The sequence below is a fragment of the Tursiops truncatus genome, chromosome 4 (genome assembly GCF_011762595.2).
Source record: "Tursiops truncatus isolate mTurTru1 chromosome 4, mTurTru1.mat.Y, whole genome shotgun sequence".
Taxonomy (NCBI): Eukaryota; Metazoa; Chordata; class Mammalia; order Artiodactyla; family Delphinidae; genus Tursiops; species Tursiops truncatus.
Genome location: NC_047037.1, coordinates 36,344,909 through 36,364,447, shown reverse-complemented (window position 1 = coordinate 36,364,447; position 19,539 = coordinate 36,344,909). Strand labels below are relative to the sequence as shown.

At 41.0% G+C, this 19,539-nt stretch overlaps 1 protein-coding gene and 1 long non-coding RNA gene across 17 annotated transcripts in view; one reads left to right on the top strand and one right to left on the bottom strand.

Moving 5' to 3' along the window:
- The window catches only part of LEKR1 (leucine, glutamate and lysine rich 1), a 279,091-nt gene extending 266,469 nt beyond the window's left edge, over window positions 1-12,622 (bottom strand). For 2 of the 16 annotated variants that reach the window (XM_073803838.1, XM_033855406.2), the window contains exon 1: window positions 1,836-1,928. Coding sequence is in view for 14 of the 16 variants with exons in the window: in XM_073803830.1 (XP_073659931.1) it covers window positions 1,836-1,883 (48 nt within the window). In the remaining 2 variants the exon portion in view is untranslated. Of the gene's footprint in view, window positions 1-1,835; window positions 1,929-4,878; window positions 5,096-5,566; window positions 5,716-6,701 lie in introns of those variants that run through there. The other 14 variants (XM_073803829.1, XM_033855404.2, XM_073803827.1 and 11 more) reach the window with 14 other exon arrangements.
- Window positions 12,623-13,278: 656 nt separating this feature from the next.
- The window catches only part of LOC109551874 (uncharacterized), a 59,648-nt gene continuing 53,387 nt past the window's right edge, over window positions 13,279-19,539 (top strand). Inside the window, exon 1 of the long non-coding RNA XR_012331355.1 lies at window positions 13,279-19,277. This is a non-coding gene — a long non-coding RNA (uncharacterized lncRNA). The remainder of the gene's footprint in view (window positions 19,278-19,539) is intronic.

Here is a 19,539-nt window from a genome sequence, read left to right as displayed (position 1 = left end):
ACTTTATACTCTAAACATTTAGCAGGCCAAGGGCTACTATCAGCTCACTTGTCCAGGACCTTAGACAACTGAGCTGCTCCTGGCCTCCTCACCTCTCTGCACTATATAGACAGCTGCCTGCCATTCAAGCTTTAAGAATATAACCATATTTATAAAATGCTTGGTTTTAGCGTTTTTAAACAATTTACTTAAACATTAAAAAAAAAAAAAACGCATTCTTCAAGTCATAAAAACTCTGTTAAAATAAATACATACTCTTTCATGCATTTAAAACACTTATGTTGTTAAACATTCTGTAACCTGGCCAGTTTCTTCTCACCAGTAAGCTTTTGTTCTCTAGGCCCAGAATGCCCTATTCCCTGTCTGTCTCTAGAAATATTTAGCTTTCAGGGGCCAATTCCAGTTCTATCTCCTGCATAAAGATCCTCCCTTGACCATCCTAATACTCAGGGATTCCTCTCCCCACCTTCTCCATTTTCAGAGAAGATACTATCTTATGTGACATTTAAATCAAACACTATCTTTTAGAGGTTTTTTTTTTTTTCATGTCATTATATATCTGCTTCCTGACAGATGACTGGTATCTGAGTATGGGTATTGTTTCTTGCAGATTGTTTTGTTTTGTTTCTTTTAATCTCTACCACACAGGCTAGTACACGGAAGTAACTGAGTTGAGGGAGAGATAGGACACTCCATGTCTTCAAACACATCTAGGCACCATTTCTCAGGTAAGCATAGCAGAGCTGAGTTCCCTCTGTGCTTACTCTCTCATACTTAAAAGGTGAAGCAAATTAAATGCAATGGTTTAAAAGGTCTTTTCTAGTAACTGGACTTCCCTTCCAGTTCCTGCTAGATTGCCATTTACATAAATCTAAAGAACATGCAGTAGAAGTAAGCATCAAGTTAAATCAATGGCATGATTAATGTTAACAGGCAGCCCAAAACAACATGCACAAAGGATAAAAGCATATCTGAGAGCTGACTGCAATTTTTAATTAAAAACTAACGACTGGTGATTAATTAAGAGCTGACTATAGATTTACTTTAAAAACTGAATGATTAATGACAGTTAAGGTTTGAGGTTTTAATTCATAATTTGTCAATCAGTTTCAAAGAGATATATTTTTAATTATGCTGTTAGCAATGTATGCATTGCCAAACTAAACATGGGAGAAATGCTTTTGCCTGAGGACAGCTATAAATTAACGGGGAGGAAAGTAGCATAGCAACGGTGAAAAAGAATTGATTGTTAACCAGATTAAATGAGTTGATATCTATGTAAGGCCTTAAAACACGGTAAAATAAGAATTAAGGTGAAACTGAAATAGACCCTTATAGAGAGACACACTTAAAAATTTTTGCATCATAAAAAGTTACAAACTAATTATAATTTCTGTAGTGGTTTACTACTAATTATTTGTTTTGCAAATATAGAATAAATATCACTTAAATTTTAAACAGACCCATTAATGTCAGTTGATTTTTTTTTAATTAGTTTTTGTTTGTTTGTTTGTTTTCTGAAAAGCTGCTAGAAAAATATCTAAATATTTTATTTGGCCATTGCTGGAGCCCTCTTTTCACAAGAGGTCCACAAACACCTGGTCAAATACCATGCCAGAATTATATATCTGTCTTCTTTCACAGGCTGAACATTCTTTGCACTGAATTGAATTCTACAGTTTTGACCATTACAATTATTCCCTTCCTTACACCACCAATTCACTGCAGATCCTCTGACTAAAATAAATATAAAACCTCTGAATTCATTCTCCCATGTTTTAGAATTATCTGTTAAAATGCTCCTAATGTTGTGCTGTAATAACATAATATCATACCTTTTGGATTTCTTCAGGTAATGCATGCATGGGAATGTGACGATCCATAATTTCTCAAGATATACTGAGGGAGCTCTGAAGTAAAATAATCTAAAAACATTGATGGTGATAGTCAGAATTAAAACAATGTGAAGAAAATTCAAATTAAAAGAAATAAATTCCTAGGAGTATTTGGGGATCAATGGTGATAACTGTTTGAACAGATGTTTGTTTCATCAACTCAAAGTTAAAAGGTACAAATGGGTTTTTTTTCAGTTAGTTATGAGGCCAATAGAACAGGAAAGACCTCGAGAGAGACTACTGAATTAGAAATAATACTTTCTCTCTTTGGAACTTTATAGTCTAATTGTAACTTCTGTGGTGGTTTACTACTAGTTATTTGCTTTGCAAATACAGAATAAGGATAACAAAATTTTAAACGATCGATTTATTTCATTTAAAAGAAAGTGGTTTTTTCTGAAAAGCTGCTAGAAAAAATATCTAAATAATTTTAGTTCAGCAGATTAAAAAAGCAATTGTGACATGAATGCTGGTTTAAATGATGAAGTGCAGAAAAAGATATTTAGGGTTATCAGGTTAAGTATGATATGCAGGCACTGAATAGAAGAGTCATCAAAGCATGAGAAGCCAAGTGCCAATCTTACCACAGATGGACATTTAAATAATTTTTATGCAGATGTTTTACATTTAGTAGATTTTCATTTTCTAATGAAACAATTCAATACAAAACTCTATCACTACTTTCATAAAACCACGCAAGATGAATGAAGGTGCACTTTGGGTTCTTTTTTTTAAATCCTTCCCAAATGTGGAGAAAGAATAGACAGTCCAGTTTCAGGAGTGAGAGATATGTATATATAGAAAGAGAGAGAGAGAGAGAGAGAGAGAGAGACAGAGGAGTAGTGAAGGGGGACAGCAGAGTAAGATGATACAGGCACAATTCCATAGCAGGAAAGAAGGCCTGAGGGCCAGGAGTCGTAGACAAGGAACAAATCTAGAAGTTCAGGGAAAAAAGTCTTATCTTTCTCATGGGAGTAGGGAATTAGTGAAGGCTACCTGAGGTGGTTTACTTTTGATCAGGACAAGATTTTGACAGAGAGACTGAAGAGGCATAGTACTCTATCAGAGACAGTAACCCCAGCAACATAGCAAGGTGCTAGGAAAATCGTAGTTGACAAAAATTCCTGTAGAGGCAGTATTTTTTTTAATTGTGCGAGTATTGGTGGAAGAGAGGATTTCCCATCCCCTGTGGTAGCACAGAGCTCCACATTTTAACGAGCTGCTGTTTAAAACAAATAGCTAATGGGCTGTCTTCTGACATCAACATAATGTGTTTCTGCGTGCGGGGATGGGGGGTAAAGTTAACTGATGTAGTTAACATAGGCCCACATGGCCAAGTACATAATCATCTGATGTTTGGCAGACTGTCATGGTGATGTGGCAAGAGCTCATTCCTCACAGAAAGCTCATTATTCTCATTTCTGCCATTTTACAATGGGCTCACCATCAGTAAAATAAGATGGCATCATCTTAATTAAACTCTACTGGGAGCAGAATTTTTCCTAAAATTACCAACTAAATCTCATTTTTAAATTTCACGCATAAATTCATTTGAGAGCATGGATCTAGAGACACTATAAACAAGGTATAGTTGAACAGTATCATTATTCTAAATCTATTCCAATTTTGTGGCCTTATTATACCAAGTGGGAAAAATTGGTAGGTCTGATTATTGAGGAAAAATTAAAAACAAAATATCCTGCCAATCCAGAAAATCTCTCCATGATGCAGAGAGAAAACAATTTTATTACTGAATAAGCATTTAACTAGACTGTGATGCACAGCACAGCTAATCTGCTAATGAGATTACAAAGACAGAAGAAAATCCCACTCTTTTTAATACAGCCAAACAGATACACTCCATTACATACAATGTTCTCAAGATAAATGATAACTTGTCCTCAACACAGCTTGCTGTACTCTCTTTCATAGTTTGTTTTCAATTCAACTGGTAATTGAAGTAGCCACCTGTGCTAGCTAAGAGCGTTTGTTCTAAGGAATACATATCTCTATGACAAAGCAGGTGGTTACTAGAAGTACGAAACTCTCAAGGTAATATGGAGATAGGGGCCTTATCTTCCTTGATGTTTACATTTTAAAGAAATGGCTCCCAGGTGCTCCAGAAGAACATTCTGGGTCTTTAAAATATGTGCATACATATTAAAGGAATAGAGGAAGCCCTCACAAATAAGAGGTTTCCCAAGAAAGGGAGGCGAGAGGTCTCTTTCCCTTTAGGCAAGAGGGAAATTTTTTAATTTTTAATTTGCTCTTGCATTGTTTTACATTTTTTATCAAAAGAGACCCTTTTATTCTCTCACATTACACACTTTGTAGACTGCCCTTAGACAGGGGGTGAGATGATAACCGGCAGCAGCCGCGTAGGTATTTGTGAACCACAGGATCACGAGGCAGACGTCAAAAATACAGACACGTCCCCGACTGCTCACTTCCGATTCCCTTCCTGACACCAGTGTCACGTTGGGCCATTAACTCACGTTCAGCTCTCATGCCCTTCCCTAAAGAACTATTCCCTTGGTGTGAATCACCCACAGATGAGTAGGTCAGGGTCAGGTGAAGCGGAAGTTCACGTCCTAAGACTTTTCTAAAGGGGCGGGATTTTCCAAACAGAAACTAACTGCAAGTCCAGCCAAAACGGCTGCAAGGGTTTTGAAATCTGTCCCTTTCTAACCCCGTTCCATCGGGACCTGCGATGGCAGGAAGAGGAGGAGGAGGAGGAGGGTGCGGGGTGAGGCCGAGCCGCGCACTCGCGGGGAGAAGAGGGCGTCGGGCCCGGCGGGCTTGCGGAGACACTACAGGGGCTGCAGCTGGGGTCAGAGGCTAGGCGCCGGGCCCATCCACTAGGCGCGAGAACACGGCTCGGCTTTCCGGCCCTTTCCCCGGGAGCCAGCACGCCTCCGCTCCGGAACTGCGCCCGGGGACCGGGTCATCCCAGGGCTCAAGGAAACCTTCCATTGTCTCTCACCTAGACTTCAATTCTGCCGGGTGCGAAACGGCTTTCCCGGTCTCCCAGGACACAGTGCTGTACGTCGGCCTGACGTCAGGGCGCGATGACGTCACGCCCACGCCGCTCCCCAACGCAGAAGCGGGACTCCCGAGCGCCGCCCGGGGTCCCAAGTGCTGCGCGGAGGCGGGAAATCTCGTGGCGGGGCTCGGAGAAAGGGCTGGGTTTACGCTGGGGGCTGTGAGAGGGAAGCAATGGGTGAGAAGGGCGAGGCAGGGGAGGGCGGGCTGGAGTGGGGGAGGGAGGCGTTCCCAGCCGTGCGGCGGGTTGGAGAGACGCTGGCTGAGGTGGAGGCCAAAGTCCGCCTACCTCTCACGTCAGGCCCCAGAGTCCTTGTGGCTGACGCAGCAGTGGGCAATTACTGTTCTTGAGCGGAAAGAAGAGAGATGCCTGTAGAATTTATGGGTGTAAAGGGAAGCTCTGGTCTCAGTCATTGCAGGGAGGGCAAGTTAATTGGGAAGGTGTTAGTAAAATTTTCATACTAGTCCAAAAGTAGTCAAGATGAAAGGCTTAGTTCAAAAGATATCTTGAGACCCGCTAGTCCACAATTTATAGAAGGCTGCCCACCCTTACACGTGACTTACTTTCCTTTCTTCGTTCAAAATTAAGTGTTTATGGATGACCTACTACGTAATAAGCAACTGCATACCAGGCTGGGGTGATGCTCAGTGACTGAATCCATGCAGGGAACTCGTTCATAGTCCAGGTCTCTCCTTTGAGGATTTTATGAGGTCCAAAATGCAGCTCTTCCAAGAAATAGAACATTCGCAGCTTGCTAGCCGGGTAAGAGACTTACTACTATTGAATGAAATAAGGTTGAGTAAATACAAAGAAAACACAAAATACACTTAACCTGATTGATATTTTTGCCCCAACGTCTACCAGTGACTTTCTGTTTCCACTCCCTAAAAGAGAGCATCTTTCTTCATTTGGAAAAGATAAGCAATAATTAGAGGATGGAAGAGAGGGTTAAGGGAAGCAGAGGACAGCCAATGAAGTGGTCAAGTACAGCATGTTTATGAGAAATGCAAAGAACTTTCAGAGCTGTTCATCCTCAGCATGTTTCTTTGAGGGACAATGAAGTAGGATTGTTCTCATTTTGTAACAATGGGGGTTTAGGTTAGGGGGTTTAGCATCCAGATCCATGGAGTGCTTTATCTAGAACAGGAATTGCACACCTAAAGCAAGATCACTCTTCTGAGGCTAGTTTGGCTATTGTATGATTATTAGCATTAATAATATTTATTGAGTACTTTGTATATATGATAAGGAAACACTTTAAGGATGGGAGAAGATCCAGCTGCAAGGCTGTAATTCATTGTGTGGTCTCATTTCACCTGTGCTTATTCATCTCTACAGTGACATTGAGACCGATTTTCCTTCCACTGTAAATGTCCCTTAGACCTTCACACTGTCCAATAAGATAGGCACATGTGACTACTTAATTTGGTTAAAATGAAATAAAATTTCAAATTCCATTCCTTTATTGCACTGGCCACATTTCAAGTCCTCAGTAGGCACATGTTACTACCACATGAGACAGCACATATATAGAACATTTTCATCATCAAAAAAAGTTCTGCTGAACACTGGTAGACCCAGTAAGAATTTACAGGATAAACAGAGTTGATAAATTGTGAAGAACAGACCTTGTTAAAAGAGTAGCAGCGAAAAGTTGTATTCCTGAACACCACAGACCCACCCCTGCCCTCACTCCATATAAGGAACCAGCTCGCCCCCCACACCCCCTCCACCCCACCCCTGCAGGGAGCAAGCAAGAGAACCTGTTGTTTTCGCTCCCTAGTGCTGCAGCAGGATTCCCCGCAAAGCCTTGCCTGGAAGGAAAAAAAAAAGAAGAGTTGTAACAGGGTTTTACAAAACAGGTTTTTAAAAAAGTTAAAAAAAAAAAAAAAGTAATCCAAAAAGCCTCTTCCCATTGTTGGTGTGTTTTTTCTTGACTCTTGCTTGGTCTCAGTCTCTCCCTTTACCTCTCCAGGTTTTTTTTCCTTGTCCCTTTTGTTTTTCCAGTCCTTTTCCCCACCCCATTACTGGCCATACTGGAACTGAAGCAGAATTTAAAGCATTTCCATCATTGGACATACTGAATAAAGTTTTGTTTTATCCTCTTCTTAAATTTTAAACTAGGTAAGTTTCACTTTTTATTGTGACTTCTAAAAATATTTTAAAAATAATCAGTGAGAACCAAATTGAGTTCCTTTTAACCCCTTCTGTGACCCTTTATTATTATTTTTCTCCTGTGGGTCAATGACCCCTGAGAGCGGGGGGGGGGAAAAAAAAATACTCCCTAGTTTTGGAAGTAGAGTCTCTGTAAAGTGATAAACTAGGGCTTTCCACATGGTCCGCACACCTTTGTGTTGTAGCATTAACATTTGTGAGAACACAGTGTCTATGCTTCTGTTATGAATTTGAATTTACCTAAGATATTTATCCAGCAAGGCATTGTCATTCATCCCATTCATTCTGGTAAGTAATATTATGCCCCCTCCTCTCCTCTCCCTGTGCCCACATGAAAAGCATTTGGGAGAATAGGTACTTTGTCTGCAAGTCTGATACAAAGACCAGGAAGTCTACCCAAGATTGCTTATTTTAAAGTGAGCTCAAAACTGTACAAAGGGAGCATGACAAAATTACAGTTAGCCCAACTTTATTTTTATCCTGTGAATCAGAACACAGTACAACACAACACTGAGATCCTCAAGAGTTTGAAATAAATCGTTGCAGACGGGCTTCCCAGATTGGAAGCAACAATGGCTTTCACTGCTATTTCTGGGTTCCATCCAATGCAAGTGCAGAATTTTTTAAAAGCTAACATTTACTGGGCTCTTTCCTGGCATTTCATACACAATGTCTCATTTATGGAGAATCTTTCCAAACATAACTCAGTCAGATCCTATTTATTGTTTACTCTCACTCAAATGATGGAAGTGGCCAAGGGCATGACCCAACACTTGAGCACTAAAGTATACTTGGACCGAATATGAGTGTAAGCAGAAGCACCTGGGACTCCTGTATTGGGTTAGCTGACTCTGCCAGCCAGCCAGTATCCACGGGACCTCAGCCTGCTATGGATGTCACATGTAAATACCCAAGAAGTATTTAATTCTGGAAATGTAACTTTGTGTTATACTTACTTTTTTCATAACTTTTCCCATACAGCTTCATTAAAAAAAAAAAAAGCTACAAGTGACCTCCTGCTTTTTGTACTTACCACATTTTATTCCCACCAAAATGTGGATAGGATTTTCTTTTCTGTTTTTTTTTAACTGCTAATCAATAGTTAGACTCCTTTGTAAAACTGCTTTGTCTATTTTGAACCCCAAATAACTCTGGTCTAGAGGTGGCTTGAACACAAAATACTATTTGTGGGTTTAGACTCTGTATATTTTTGAATCCATCACATGTGCAGTGTAAACTAGAGTACCTAATAAAATGAAGGTCACAATGTTTAAATAGAGCTCCTCTCTAGGAGTTCATTTTGTCATCTGTGCAGAAATAAATTGTGTACTGAACTCTTTTTAGCCCTAAGAATATGATTATTGAACAAAATTTCCAATGAGACAAGTTAGGCCTTAAAGCAATAAAACATCTACTTTCAAATATTAAAAGTCAAGCTCAACAGTGAAACTTTTGATGATCATAAATGTATTCTTTTGTGGCCTGTTCACTGTTGGTAAGAGCTTTACCCAAAAATGTACTGTGTGCCAAATATAGTTTAATATTTGTCAAACGAATATGTTTATTTTTAATTGAGATATAACTGACATATAACATTATATTAGTTCCAGGTATCCAAAAGAATGATTCAATGTTTGTTTATATTGTGAAATAATCACAAGTCTAGTTAACATCCATCACCACACATAGATGTGATGAGAGCTTTTAAGATCTACTCTCTTAGCATCTTTCAAATATACAATACAGTCACGATGCTGAACATTACATCCCTAGGACTTACTTTCATGAATATATTTAAAAACACAAAAAGAATAAACCTCTAAGGTAGTGACTTAAAACTCTCGTAATGCATTTGATGCTCAAAAATATGGCACTGATAGTTCTTTAAACCTTAGCATCCAATATCTAGCCTATAACAAATGTTAATGAATTCAAAGACCGAACATAGACAACTGCCTTATGCATTTAAAAAACAACTTTTTAAAGAACTTGCTTGTTTAATGAAATTATTACTTGTTTCTGAGATTTTCATAAGATTCTAATGAAGCACCTAAGAGCCTAACATGTTTGATACGTGACTGGCAGAAGTGATTTCATTCTGCTTTTATAGAGATGAAGTTCATGATTCTGCACCTATAATTTTAGGTAGCTATGGAATTTATATAAGAATCGAATTAGGGCAATTTTCCTGTCATTTTGTTATATCTCTATTAATAGAATATTTTAATACCATTAAATAAGGAGTTGTGAATCATCTTAAAGAGATTTTCTTATGAACTAAAATCAAACATTATTATCAGACCTATCAAACATTTGAATTTTTTTTTTTTTTGGCTGCACCATGCAGGATCTTAGTTCCCGGAACCTGTGCCCCGTGCAGTGGAAGCGCAGAGTCCTAACCACTGGACCATCAGGGAATTCCCTATCAAACAGGTGAAAAAAGATTAAAGTAATGATAGTAGCCTTGGTTTGCAATGGTGTAGAGCAACTAGCACTCTTAAACACTGCTTTTAGGGTGAAAAAATTAATGTATTTTAATACATTATGTTTTAAACACCTTGAAATGTTCAAAACTATTGTAGTGGACACCTGATTCCCCCTTCTTCCTTTTGTTCAGGAATCCAGACCTCATCACCCTCCCCTCCCCTCCCTCCGCCCCTAAGCACACGTGAATCAGCCCAACTCCAGGAATGAGCTCAGATTAGGTCAATTCTACTGGCCACTTCCCCTTTACCAGTTATTTAAATCAGGAATGGGCCTATGACCCAATTCTCCAGGAGAAGGCTGCTGGAAGCTTCTGGGAGAGTTCTTTGTTATTAGCACATATATTTAGTGTTCATCAGAGTCTTGTTTATAATGTTTAAAAATCTGAAATACCAAAATGAAATAAATTGACTTATCAAACAAGAAGATTGTGCAGCTGTTTAAAATGATGATGTAGTTTATTGGTGATGAATGTCCCAGTGAATTCTATTCTTCTTTTCTATGAAAAAAAGCAAGTTACAAATAGTGTTATAAATTTTTAAAACGTATTCCACACAGCATTCTAAATATACATTTTGTTAATGATTACTATCAATGTATATTCTGTTAGAATATCAAGGTACCTCACGGAATCAACAGAAGCGCTAAATAACCAAGCTTCAAGAAAGCAGGAAACAGGACTGCTTTGAGAACTCTGGAACTCTAAGAACTCATGGAAAGTCTCAGCCCTTTGAATCTACCACTTACTGAAAGTTGGTTCCTTTCTCTTTTACAGTGTCTGCATGTGGCAGGGCAGTGGTGGCTGACAGTCCAGTTTTGACACCAAGAGGAAAAGGGGCTTCTATTCCCAACCTCCAGTTAGAAAAATGCCAGGAAATGACTGTTTAGCACACCTTGAGTAACACACCGATTCCTTGACCAAATCACTGAAGCCAGGAGGAGACAGGTACCTGCCTCCTGACCAATTGTGGTGACCAGGGAGGCAAGGCCACACATGATGACACCTCCCTTTCTAATTACATGTCTAGAAGAGTAAGGCAGAAGCAGAATCCGAGAAGGGGCAGTTCTGTCCCAGAAGACAGGAAGAGTGCTAGGCAGATAAAATAAACGTTCCTACATACACAAGTGAGAATCTGAGTTAGCTGGGAGAACATTTTAAAATTAAACAGTGAATCTTGCTATCTTTCCACATGTGGTAAATTGAGAGGTGAACATGTGTCTTCTGAAAGAGCTTTCTGGGAGTTTATGATAGGTATCCTAACCCCGGAGAAGCCCCTCTTATATAATGGTGTGTTACTTGTGTAACAAGTGTGTGTGTAACTAGGCACCACAGGCCCAAGGGTAATAATAGAGAAATAAATAAATGCATAGATCCACCAAATCAAACTTTAAATAAATAAGTTAATGTGGAATTTTGAGAGCTTAGACGACTGGAGTGGTCTTGTGTGTTAAACTGTCTTTGTGTTAATATTTTTGTTTTTCTCTCCAAACTTGATTTATCTACAAATCAACAAATATTTGAATTATATAAACAGATATCTGAGTGAAAAAAACATTTTTCCCGCACATGATCTTGAGAAGGAACTTGGATTATGGCGTCCTGTGAAGTCACTTTTTTTTCTTTTAAATGTCCTTGGGACTCTCGAGTCAACATGTAATAGAGGGCTCTCCAGTTACTATGTCATTAAAATCAGGCTCCTCTTCTTTTAAAATAAAACACTGGCAAGAACGCTTCTAGGAGGAATGACAGTTTGCACAGCATCACAACTCTGTTACTAATTCTTGCGCAGAGTGCACAAAATTTGCGTCCCAAAGCCACCGTCCTTGCTCTGATTCCTTCCTGTGATAGCATGTCACACGAACCGCACCTGTGTGCCCTCTTAATGTAAAGCTTTCGTTGGAAAGTTTCCCCGGAACGACTGCTTACTGATAGAGCAGCTCTGGTTCCCAGTTCGTTTAATACATCCTGTCTGAGCGGGTTTTATTACCAAATGTTACCCAGGTTCCGATAACAAGGAGACGCCGTGTCCTCTCCGGTGAACTCACTCCCCGTCCCAGAAGTATAGCGTGACTCCTCTCCCGGCTGCGGTTATAAAAATGGAAACTGGGCGCCGCCCTCCTGCACCTGTGCTCCTGCCCCGCGATGGCGAGGCTGCAGGCTAGGCTAGGAGGGCGGACCGGGGCACGAAGTGCGTGCAGCTGCCGGGCGGAGGGTCACGCAACCCCGCGGCCCCGCCCCCGGCGGTTTGCGCTCGTCTCTTCCGCGCTCACCCGGACTTCCTGGCCAGCCAAGTGTCCGCCTCGCGTGCCAACCTGGCCGCCTAAGCCCGCGAAGAATACGGTTCCGCCCGGCCCCCGCCGCCGACTTGAGCCCAAGCGGCTGATGCGCTCATTTTAAGGCCGAAAAGTGCCCAGCTCCGCTGCTGTAAAGCAAACAGCACGGGCGGCGGGACGAGGGCGAAGGGGAACGCCGGCGAGGAATCGGTCTCGCCCCGCGGACACCTGTCGGCTTCCTGAGCTGCCCCGGCGCTTGTTCGCTGCCTGCCTTGCCCGGGAGCGCGGTCGCGAGCCACAGCAGCTTCGCGCCCCACCGATGTTGCGCCCCGGGATAGGGACACCCGGGAAGGGGGTTGCGCCCCCCTCCCCCAGCGCGCCACCGCAGCCTCGCCTGCCGGGAACCCGGGGCGCACGTGAGGCGAGTGGCGTTGCCGGGCGACTGACCACGTTGACCCGGCGCTTTCCCACAACGAGGGGGTTGGCAGCTGTGCGTCAGGGGGCGGTGAGGGACAGGGTCGAGGCTGAAAAGAACGAAGGCCACCGCCTGGGAGGTCAGGTTATTTGTTGACGTCCGGAGGCCGTCTTTCTGCAGCCTGAGAACGGCGGCGTGGTGACAAGCAGTCTGGGTCTCCAAGGAGCGGCGAGGCGCGTCTGCACGAAGGCTTCGGGGTGGGCGCGCCGGCGGCCCCGGCGCCTCTCACGCTATGCCGCGTGCCGCCGAGGCTGCGCGTGTCGTGACGAGCGGCGATGAGCTTAGTCAGTTACCACAGCGTCAGGGCTGGGAAGTGCAGCCTGTCACGCACCCCGGCCTCTGCGGCGCGCCGGCCCTGACCCGGCGGCTTGGACGCGCTGGCTCTGGCAGAGGGAGCTGGGGGTGAATCAGCCCCTTCCAGGGGCCAGAAAATGCGACGTGCACAGTTACGGGGTGGATTCCATGAGCAAACCCGTTTGGGAGGCGCACACTGATGATGACCTCTGTGAATCGGTGTCTTATACTTTGCCCAGTAGGTAACTGTCTAAAAACCACTCTAACACGGAACTCAAAAGTCGTTAAAATGTGCCTTTAATTTGCTTATATTACTTCGTTCGGCAGGCGGTGCACAGGGTTTGCATATGCTTGCATGAAATTCCATCTACACAGTCAAGTCAGGAGGCATGGTTTGGCAAGAGGGATAATTGTGAATTCAGTACGAGAGTCAGGGTACAAACAGTATGATTACTTAAAAGGACAAATAAACTGAAAAAAAAAAATTGACCATGACACGAGGAAGCCATTACATTCATCCTTTCATGGTCTTGAACATCTTGTACCAACTCAGCTATAACACACAGCAGAAACTTATAATTAGACACAGAAAGTGCAAGTATTTAGCTCACCAGGCAAACATAAAAAATAAAAAAGCTTTATGTTATAGACACATACTTGACATCCATAACATAAGAGAGGTATATCTTTAAATTTTTTTGTATATCAGTCATTTCCTTAGTATACATGTGACTCCCTGGTAGGTATGCCACTATGAAACAAATAGAATTAATCACAAAATGCAGAAAAATCTCTGCTCTGAATTTTAAATATTTGTTATGAGAAAAAATTTTTTAAGAGATTGCAGTGTTCGTATGATGCAAGTTCAGTAAGGAAATAGGGACTTGAACCTAAGTGCCTAGCAAACTGCATCAAATGAATGTTTTGAATGAAGTAAAGAATAAGTGAATGAATAAATGTGTAGGCAGTCCTCTGATGGTTAGAGCTGTGAACTAAAATGTCTTGAGTAATGCAGCCCTGCCACTGACTCATGTGGGATCCTGGTATGATGGAAATAATGCTTACAGCATACCTGCTTCACCAGAGGTGTGGGGAGGACTATTCCTTACTCACCAAAGGTGCTTTGAGATCTTTGGAGGAAGGTGATACATTCAAATATTATAAATAATACACTGCAATTATGACGGCCCATATATAAAATTAGAAAAGTATAAAATAATATTTACAACTGTGCCACCAATTTTTGTTTGTTTGTACTTTGTCTATCAAGTACTGAACTACAGTGTGGGAGGCTGCATCCTTACATAATCTATTTGGTTTATAGACGTTTTATTGTCAGTTGACAAAAAGCTCATGATGTGCAATGAAAGTTTGATGTTTATTTATTTATTTTTGGCTGCACCGAGTAGCTTGCGGGATCCTAGTTCCCAGACCAGGGATAGAACCAGGGCCCTCAGCAGTGAAAGCACAGAGTCCTAATCACTGGACCACCAGGGAATTCCCTGCAATGGAAGTTTTAAATAATTGATATTTGAGTAGTATTTGTGGTGATGGTATTTTATAAGAGAGCTGAGACCTCTGGCCTATGAAGTGCCTAGAAGAAAACTTATTTTTGATGACTTTGATCTGTGGAATCTTGAAAGCAAGAGACCATCTTGGTGTATTTTCCTGATGCTCAGTGACTGAAAGTCTAGGATTAGAGATTTACTTAATCATATTAAGGGACCTACTGTGTGCCAGGCATTGTTATAGATGTTGGGGATAGAGCAGGAAACAGACAAAACTGATTGATTACTTAATGTTTAAATGTTTTTGCCTCTATTTAAATGCAAACCACCTTAGGAATAGTAATACAGTACGTAAGTCCTTGTGTAAATGTAAAATTAGCTCGTCATCTCAGCTTTTAGAAGAGATCTCCTGAGAGGGGAAGGAAGTCACTACAGAGTGGTAAGTGGTTTTAACTTGAATCAGAAGGCAGATACCATGCTTAATCAGCCTCTTCTATTTAGAAAATCGTAAGACGAAATCACTCAGTACTGCCTGTTTTCCATTATTCTTCATTTCAAAGTTGCCCACATCTTTCTTAATGCCCTCTGCTATCATTGTAAGGCTCTGCATACCTTTTCTGCCCAGCCGCCATACACTTGTGCGGTTTGTTGAATGCATAATGGTGCCTGGCAGAGGAGGTGGAGAGGCTTTGAACTCCAGCCCCTAGCTTCACCTCCTAAGATATATACCATCCACCTGAGGAAGGGGTGCCTTCTTAAAAATTTGAACAAAGCACCATAGGGCACAGGGGATCTCTTTGTTCTTCAGAGTTCTCAGGCACCTAGCTCCCATCTGCCCCTTGACATGTATTTTCGTACTGTATTTAATAGCACTGCTCTGTTATGAGTCGCAAGACAGGGAGCACTGGGGGATGGGGAGAAGCCAAGGCTGAAGGAGAAATGAACCAGCCCGTCAGCTTCCAGGATGTCCAATTAATATCTAGGTCGATGGGGACTTCCCTGGTGGCGCAGTGGTTAAGAATCCGCCTGCCAATGCAGGGGACACAGGTTCGAGCCCTGGTCCGGGATCCCACATGCCGCAGAGCAACTAAGCCCAAGAGCCACAACTACTGAAGCCCGCGCATCTAGAGTCCGTGCTGCACAAGAAGAGAAGCCACCACAATGAGAAACCCACGCACCGCAACGAAGAGTAGCCGCCACTCACCACAACTAGAGAAAGCCCATGCGCAGCAACGAAGACCCAACGCAGCCAAAAATAAATTTATTTGAAAAAAAATCTAGATCAATGAAGACTAGCCAAGGCAGGATGCTGTGTGAATGTTCTGCAGCAAAAGTGAAACAATGCTGGAGCAACAGCCTGCCTTTTCAGTTTTAGCAAACTGGAAGACCTATCAACTCACAACAGGTTGCTCAGTACTGCATTGCAACCGGAGAACACGATACCATCAGACAACATGGCTCAACCTTTTGCTTGCCCTTATTTGTAGGATTTGATGTCAGATGACTTGATAGAGGATATATGTCCTGCTGAACCCTGGAGACAACCTTGGTATTAAAGCCTTTTCCTTTTCCCATTGCTAACTTCTCTGTGGTCTGTTGATGCTAATTCATGTTGCAAACAATGAGTGGTAGAGACTGCAGTCAAGATGTAGTGACCTGATTAGTCCAAACTCCTGCAGGGGAGACGTGCAAATAGATAAGCCCCAACAGGACCTGAAGAACCATGTGGTTTTGAAATCCTGGGTGGATGGGCCCCACCCTGTATACACCTTAAATCTCCTGGTTCTCTGAAGGTATAATTATTGCTCAACAACTCGGGATGGGTTAATTAGATTTTTGTATGATTTGATTATAATAAACTTAATAAAATGTGCAAATGTGTGCATAAGATAGATATATTTTTAAAACATGGAATTAATATCATATAAGAGCATAAAAATGATCCAACTGCATTAGCATCTTTTAAAATATAGTCCCTTTCTAATAATAGTTAAGCAGATAATTTTGTAGTTTAACATATAGGACTAAAGCAAATGCAACATATGAAGGAATGTGTTTACTCAGCACTACACAATTTATCATTTCACTTATCAAGTAAAGATTCCTATGGTATTCCTTAAATTAATTAATGATCATTATCTACAAAATCCTTTAGAGAGTATTGCTTTCAGTTTTATGTAGTTTCAAAGTGGAGAAACAGATGAAAGATTCTATAAACCTTATACCTACTAAAGATAAGAATTAAAGCAATTGTGGAACTTTACAGATAGAAGACACCTGGTAAATATAGTTTATTATTATAAGCTGATTAATATAATTCCCTACTTGAGACAATAAATGTAGCACACAATAGATTGTCTCCTGTTTGATGACAGAGACTGCTTGTTGTTGATGTTTGCATCGCCCTAGTACCACCCAATAAATGGTGATGATTGAATGAATCAATTAATGAATGAGTATGAGAGAAAACCCATAAGAACTATCCTCCAAGCACTTCACTCTAATCCCTAGGCCCTCCCAGTTTCTCTCTTGCTGAGTGCCTTCCCAGATTATTGATGCCTTACGTGAGCAATCAGGAAAAAGGAAGCAATGCGGATGGGAGGCTAGCTGTGGTCAGATGCCTCTGAAATGAACAAAATATTTGCAGATGTTTCAACAAGTGGAGGGGTTGGGCTGAGTCTAGGCCACAGGAAACAACTTCCACACCTTGGGGCTAGTACAATAAAGGTATCATCACTCACCAGCACAGGATTCTGTTGGAAACTTGAAAAGGCACTCAAGGTTGGAATGCTGCATGAATCCAGACTTGCCTCAGGAATGCCACAAGTGATCAGAATTAAGTATAGAAATTAATGTGATTTGTAAAAATATCAGTAAGGATCATGGTTATCTGGGAATCAAATCCTTTAATCACTTTAGACAGAACTAATGAAACTAGAAGAAACCATCACTGATTTTGAGAGTCTCCTTCTAAATTAGTTGGCCTTTGGCTTTTGGAGAGCAAAGTTCAAATTCCAGTTCCTGTCTGACAGGAAAATAAGTCAGACACAAAGTAGATAGATAGTCTTTTAGACTCCAAACTGAAACAGCAGGGCATAAAGGAGATCTGAGTCTTAAAGAACATTTGTGTTTGGAATTGCTGAATTCATTCACCTACTGTGGTATTTTTCACTGTGCCTTTTGAGGCTGTCCGCTTTAGATTGATTATATTTGTCTTTGTTGGCAAATCTGTGCAAATGTAAATAAGGAGTTTTATATTTTCTAATGGAAAATTTCGAAATTCTACTATGTTCTGTGCATGTTCTCTTCTGGAGCATGTTAACTCTCTAGCTGTGTAGTGGAAGATGGGGCACATGATTATAAGTATCAACTGCTTGATAAGATAGTAATAAGATACAGACACCTTATAAAGCTCAGAACAAGGTACAGCCGCTTATTGGCTTTGTGCCCTAGTCATATTACTACCCGAGCCTATTTTCTCATCTCTAATACGGTAACAATTGGAGGATGGTTTTGGTTTTGGCTCAGAGGGCAAGGAGGAGACTATTTTCTAAAACAATTTTCTATATGCTTGGCAACATTGGATTTGTTCCATAAAATCCTAAACTTCTAAAGTGAGAAGAACTTATAGTAGCATAGCTGTAGACACTTTACTAATAGAGTTAAGCTTTTTATCACCCCCAAATGAAAGTTTTTTGAAAAATTATAAAGAATAAAAGAAAATGCTGGCACTATTGACTGGGACATTTGGGGGGTAGAGCAAAATTAATTAACCCTAACATTATTAGAGAATTATACATATGTTGCTATTCTAAGTGAATTGCCCTTTCAGAATATTGGAATTCAATATGCAAAGACTAGATGCCAATGCTGGCAGAAAACCCTTTCATCTTTAAAAAAAAAAAAAAAAAAACTGTGTATGAGATTTGCTTCAACTCCCTATTATAGAAGTAGATCAATAGAGCAAAGAAGAAATCTAAATGGCATCAAGACACCAAATTCCTCAGTTTATGGGTGAGGAAACAAATTTAGAGAGGATAATTTATCTTAAAAAATAATAATAATTATTATTATTATTATTACAGGTGCTATTCAAGGCACCAGTCTTGCTTCTGGGCATTCAGCAGTGAACCAAACAGATGTGGTTTCTTGCCTTGAATCATACAGTTAATGGAGGAGCTGGAACCAGAAATAAGTCTGTGGATGTCTAATTAAAAGAGCTTGCATTGATCAAGTACTGACTCTGGACCAGGCCCTAAGTGTTTCACCTACATTAACTCTTGAAATCTTCACTAGCTTATAGTAGGGTGGAATGTGTCTTCCCACCCCTGTCGTCTCCTCCTGTGTGGAGGGAACTCCATAAATGTAAACATCCTGGCTCCTCTCTCGACATCTGAGTTTGGAAAGAGTAACAGCCCGTGAGTAGCCCAGCATCTTCTCTTCTTTAGGACTGAGCTGTCCTGAAGGGAATGTTTGTTCTTCTTTGCTCTTCCAGGCCCAATGATGAACAGGGCAGAAGGAGGCCTTTTTAGGTCTTGTGAGTGGGGAGAGAAGTCTCATACTGGGGTTTTAAATGAGGAAGGTAACTGTCAGATATCAGCTTTCTCATCAATAAAATCTCTGTCTGTATGTATGCAAGAGAGAAGCATTTCATAAAAATAAGAGTAAGTAAGCAAGTGTTTACTGTTGTATTTGAACCATCCCAAACCAGCCAAGTTCTCTCCATTGTGCATATCTGTGCCTCATGTTCTGACCTCACCTGCCACAGGAAATAGTGTCTTATAATATCAATATAACCTTCTGGGATCGTGTGGCCCAAACAGCAGAGCAGCTTGCACAGCAGCCTGGACCTGTTGCAGGTGCTACATAAAATTAACCATCATACCTTCTAAACAGATTTGGTCCAATTTCCTCAATTTCTAAAACTGTGAGTTTGCAGTTGGGCTTTTTGGGAGACAGAGTGGCCAGATGATAGGAACTTGGGATTTATAGAATTAGAAGACTTAGATTTGAGTCTACCCTGGGTAAGTCTCTCTAACTTTGAACCTCTGTTTTTCCTCTAGATGACAACACAGATTGCCTTACTGAGCTCACTTGGTTGTTTGAGGCCCAAAGAGGAAAATGAATGTGTAAGTGCTTTGTAAACTGTAAAGAACTATAAAAAATGTTAGTTGTTTTGCAGGCTTAAAGGGCAATCTTTTAAATCCTAGTTCTCATTTTTGCTATGGATTTTAAGCTTAATTTATACAAAGGTGTTTGTATGGTTTGGTGGTTCACAGTGGACTAGAGGGTTATTATTTAAAGGCTGAGAACCACTCTCCAACTAAGCTCTCCCCTCTTCCAACCAACATTATGTACTTAATTAATGTAATTAACAAATAAAAACCTCTC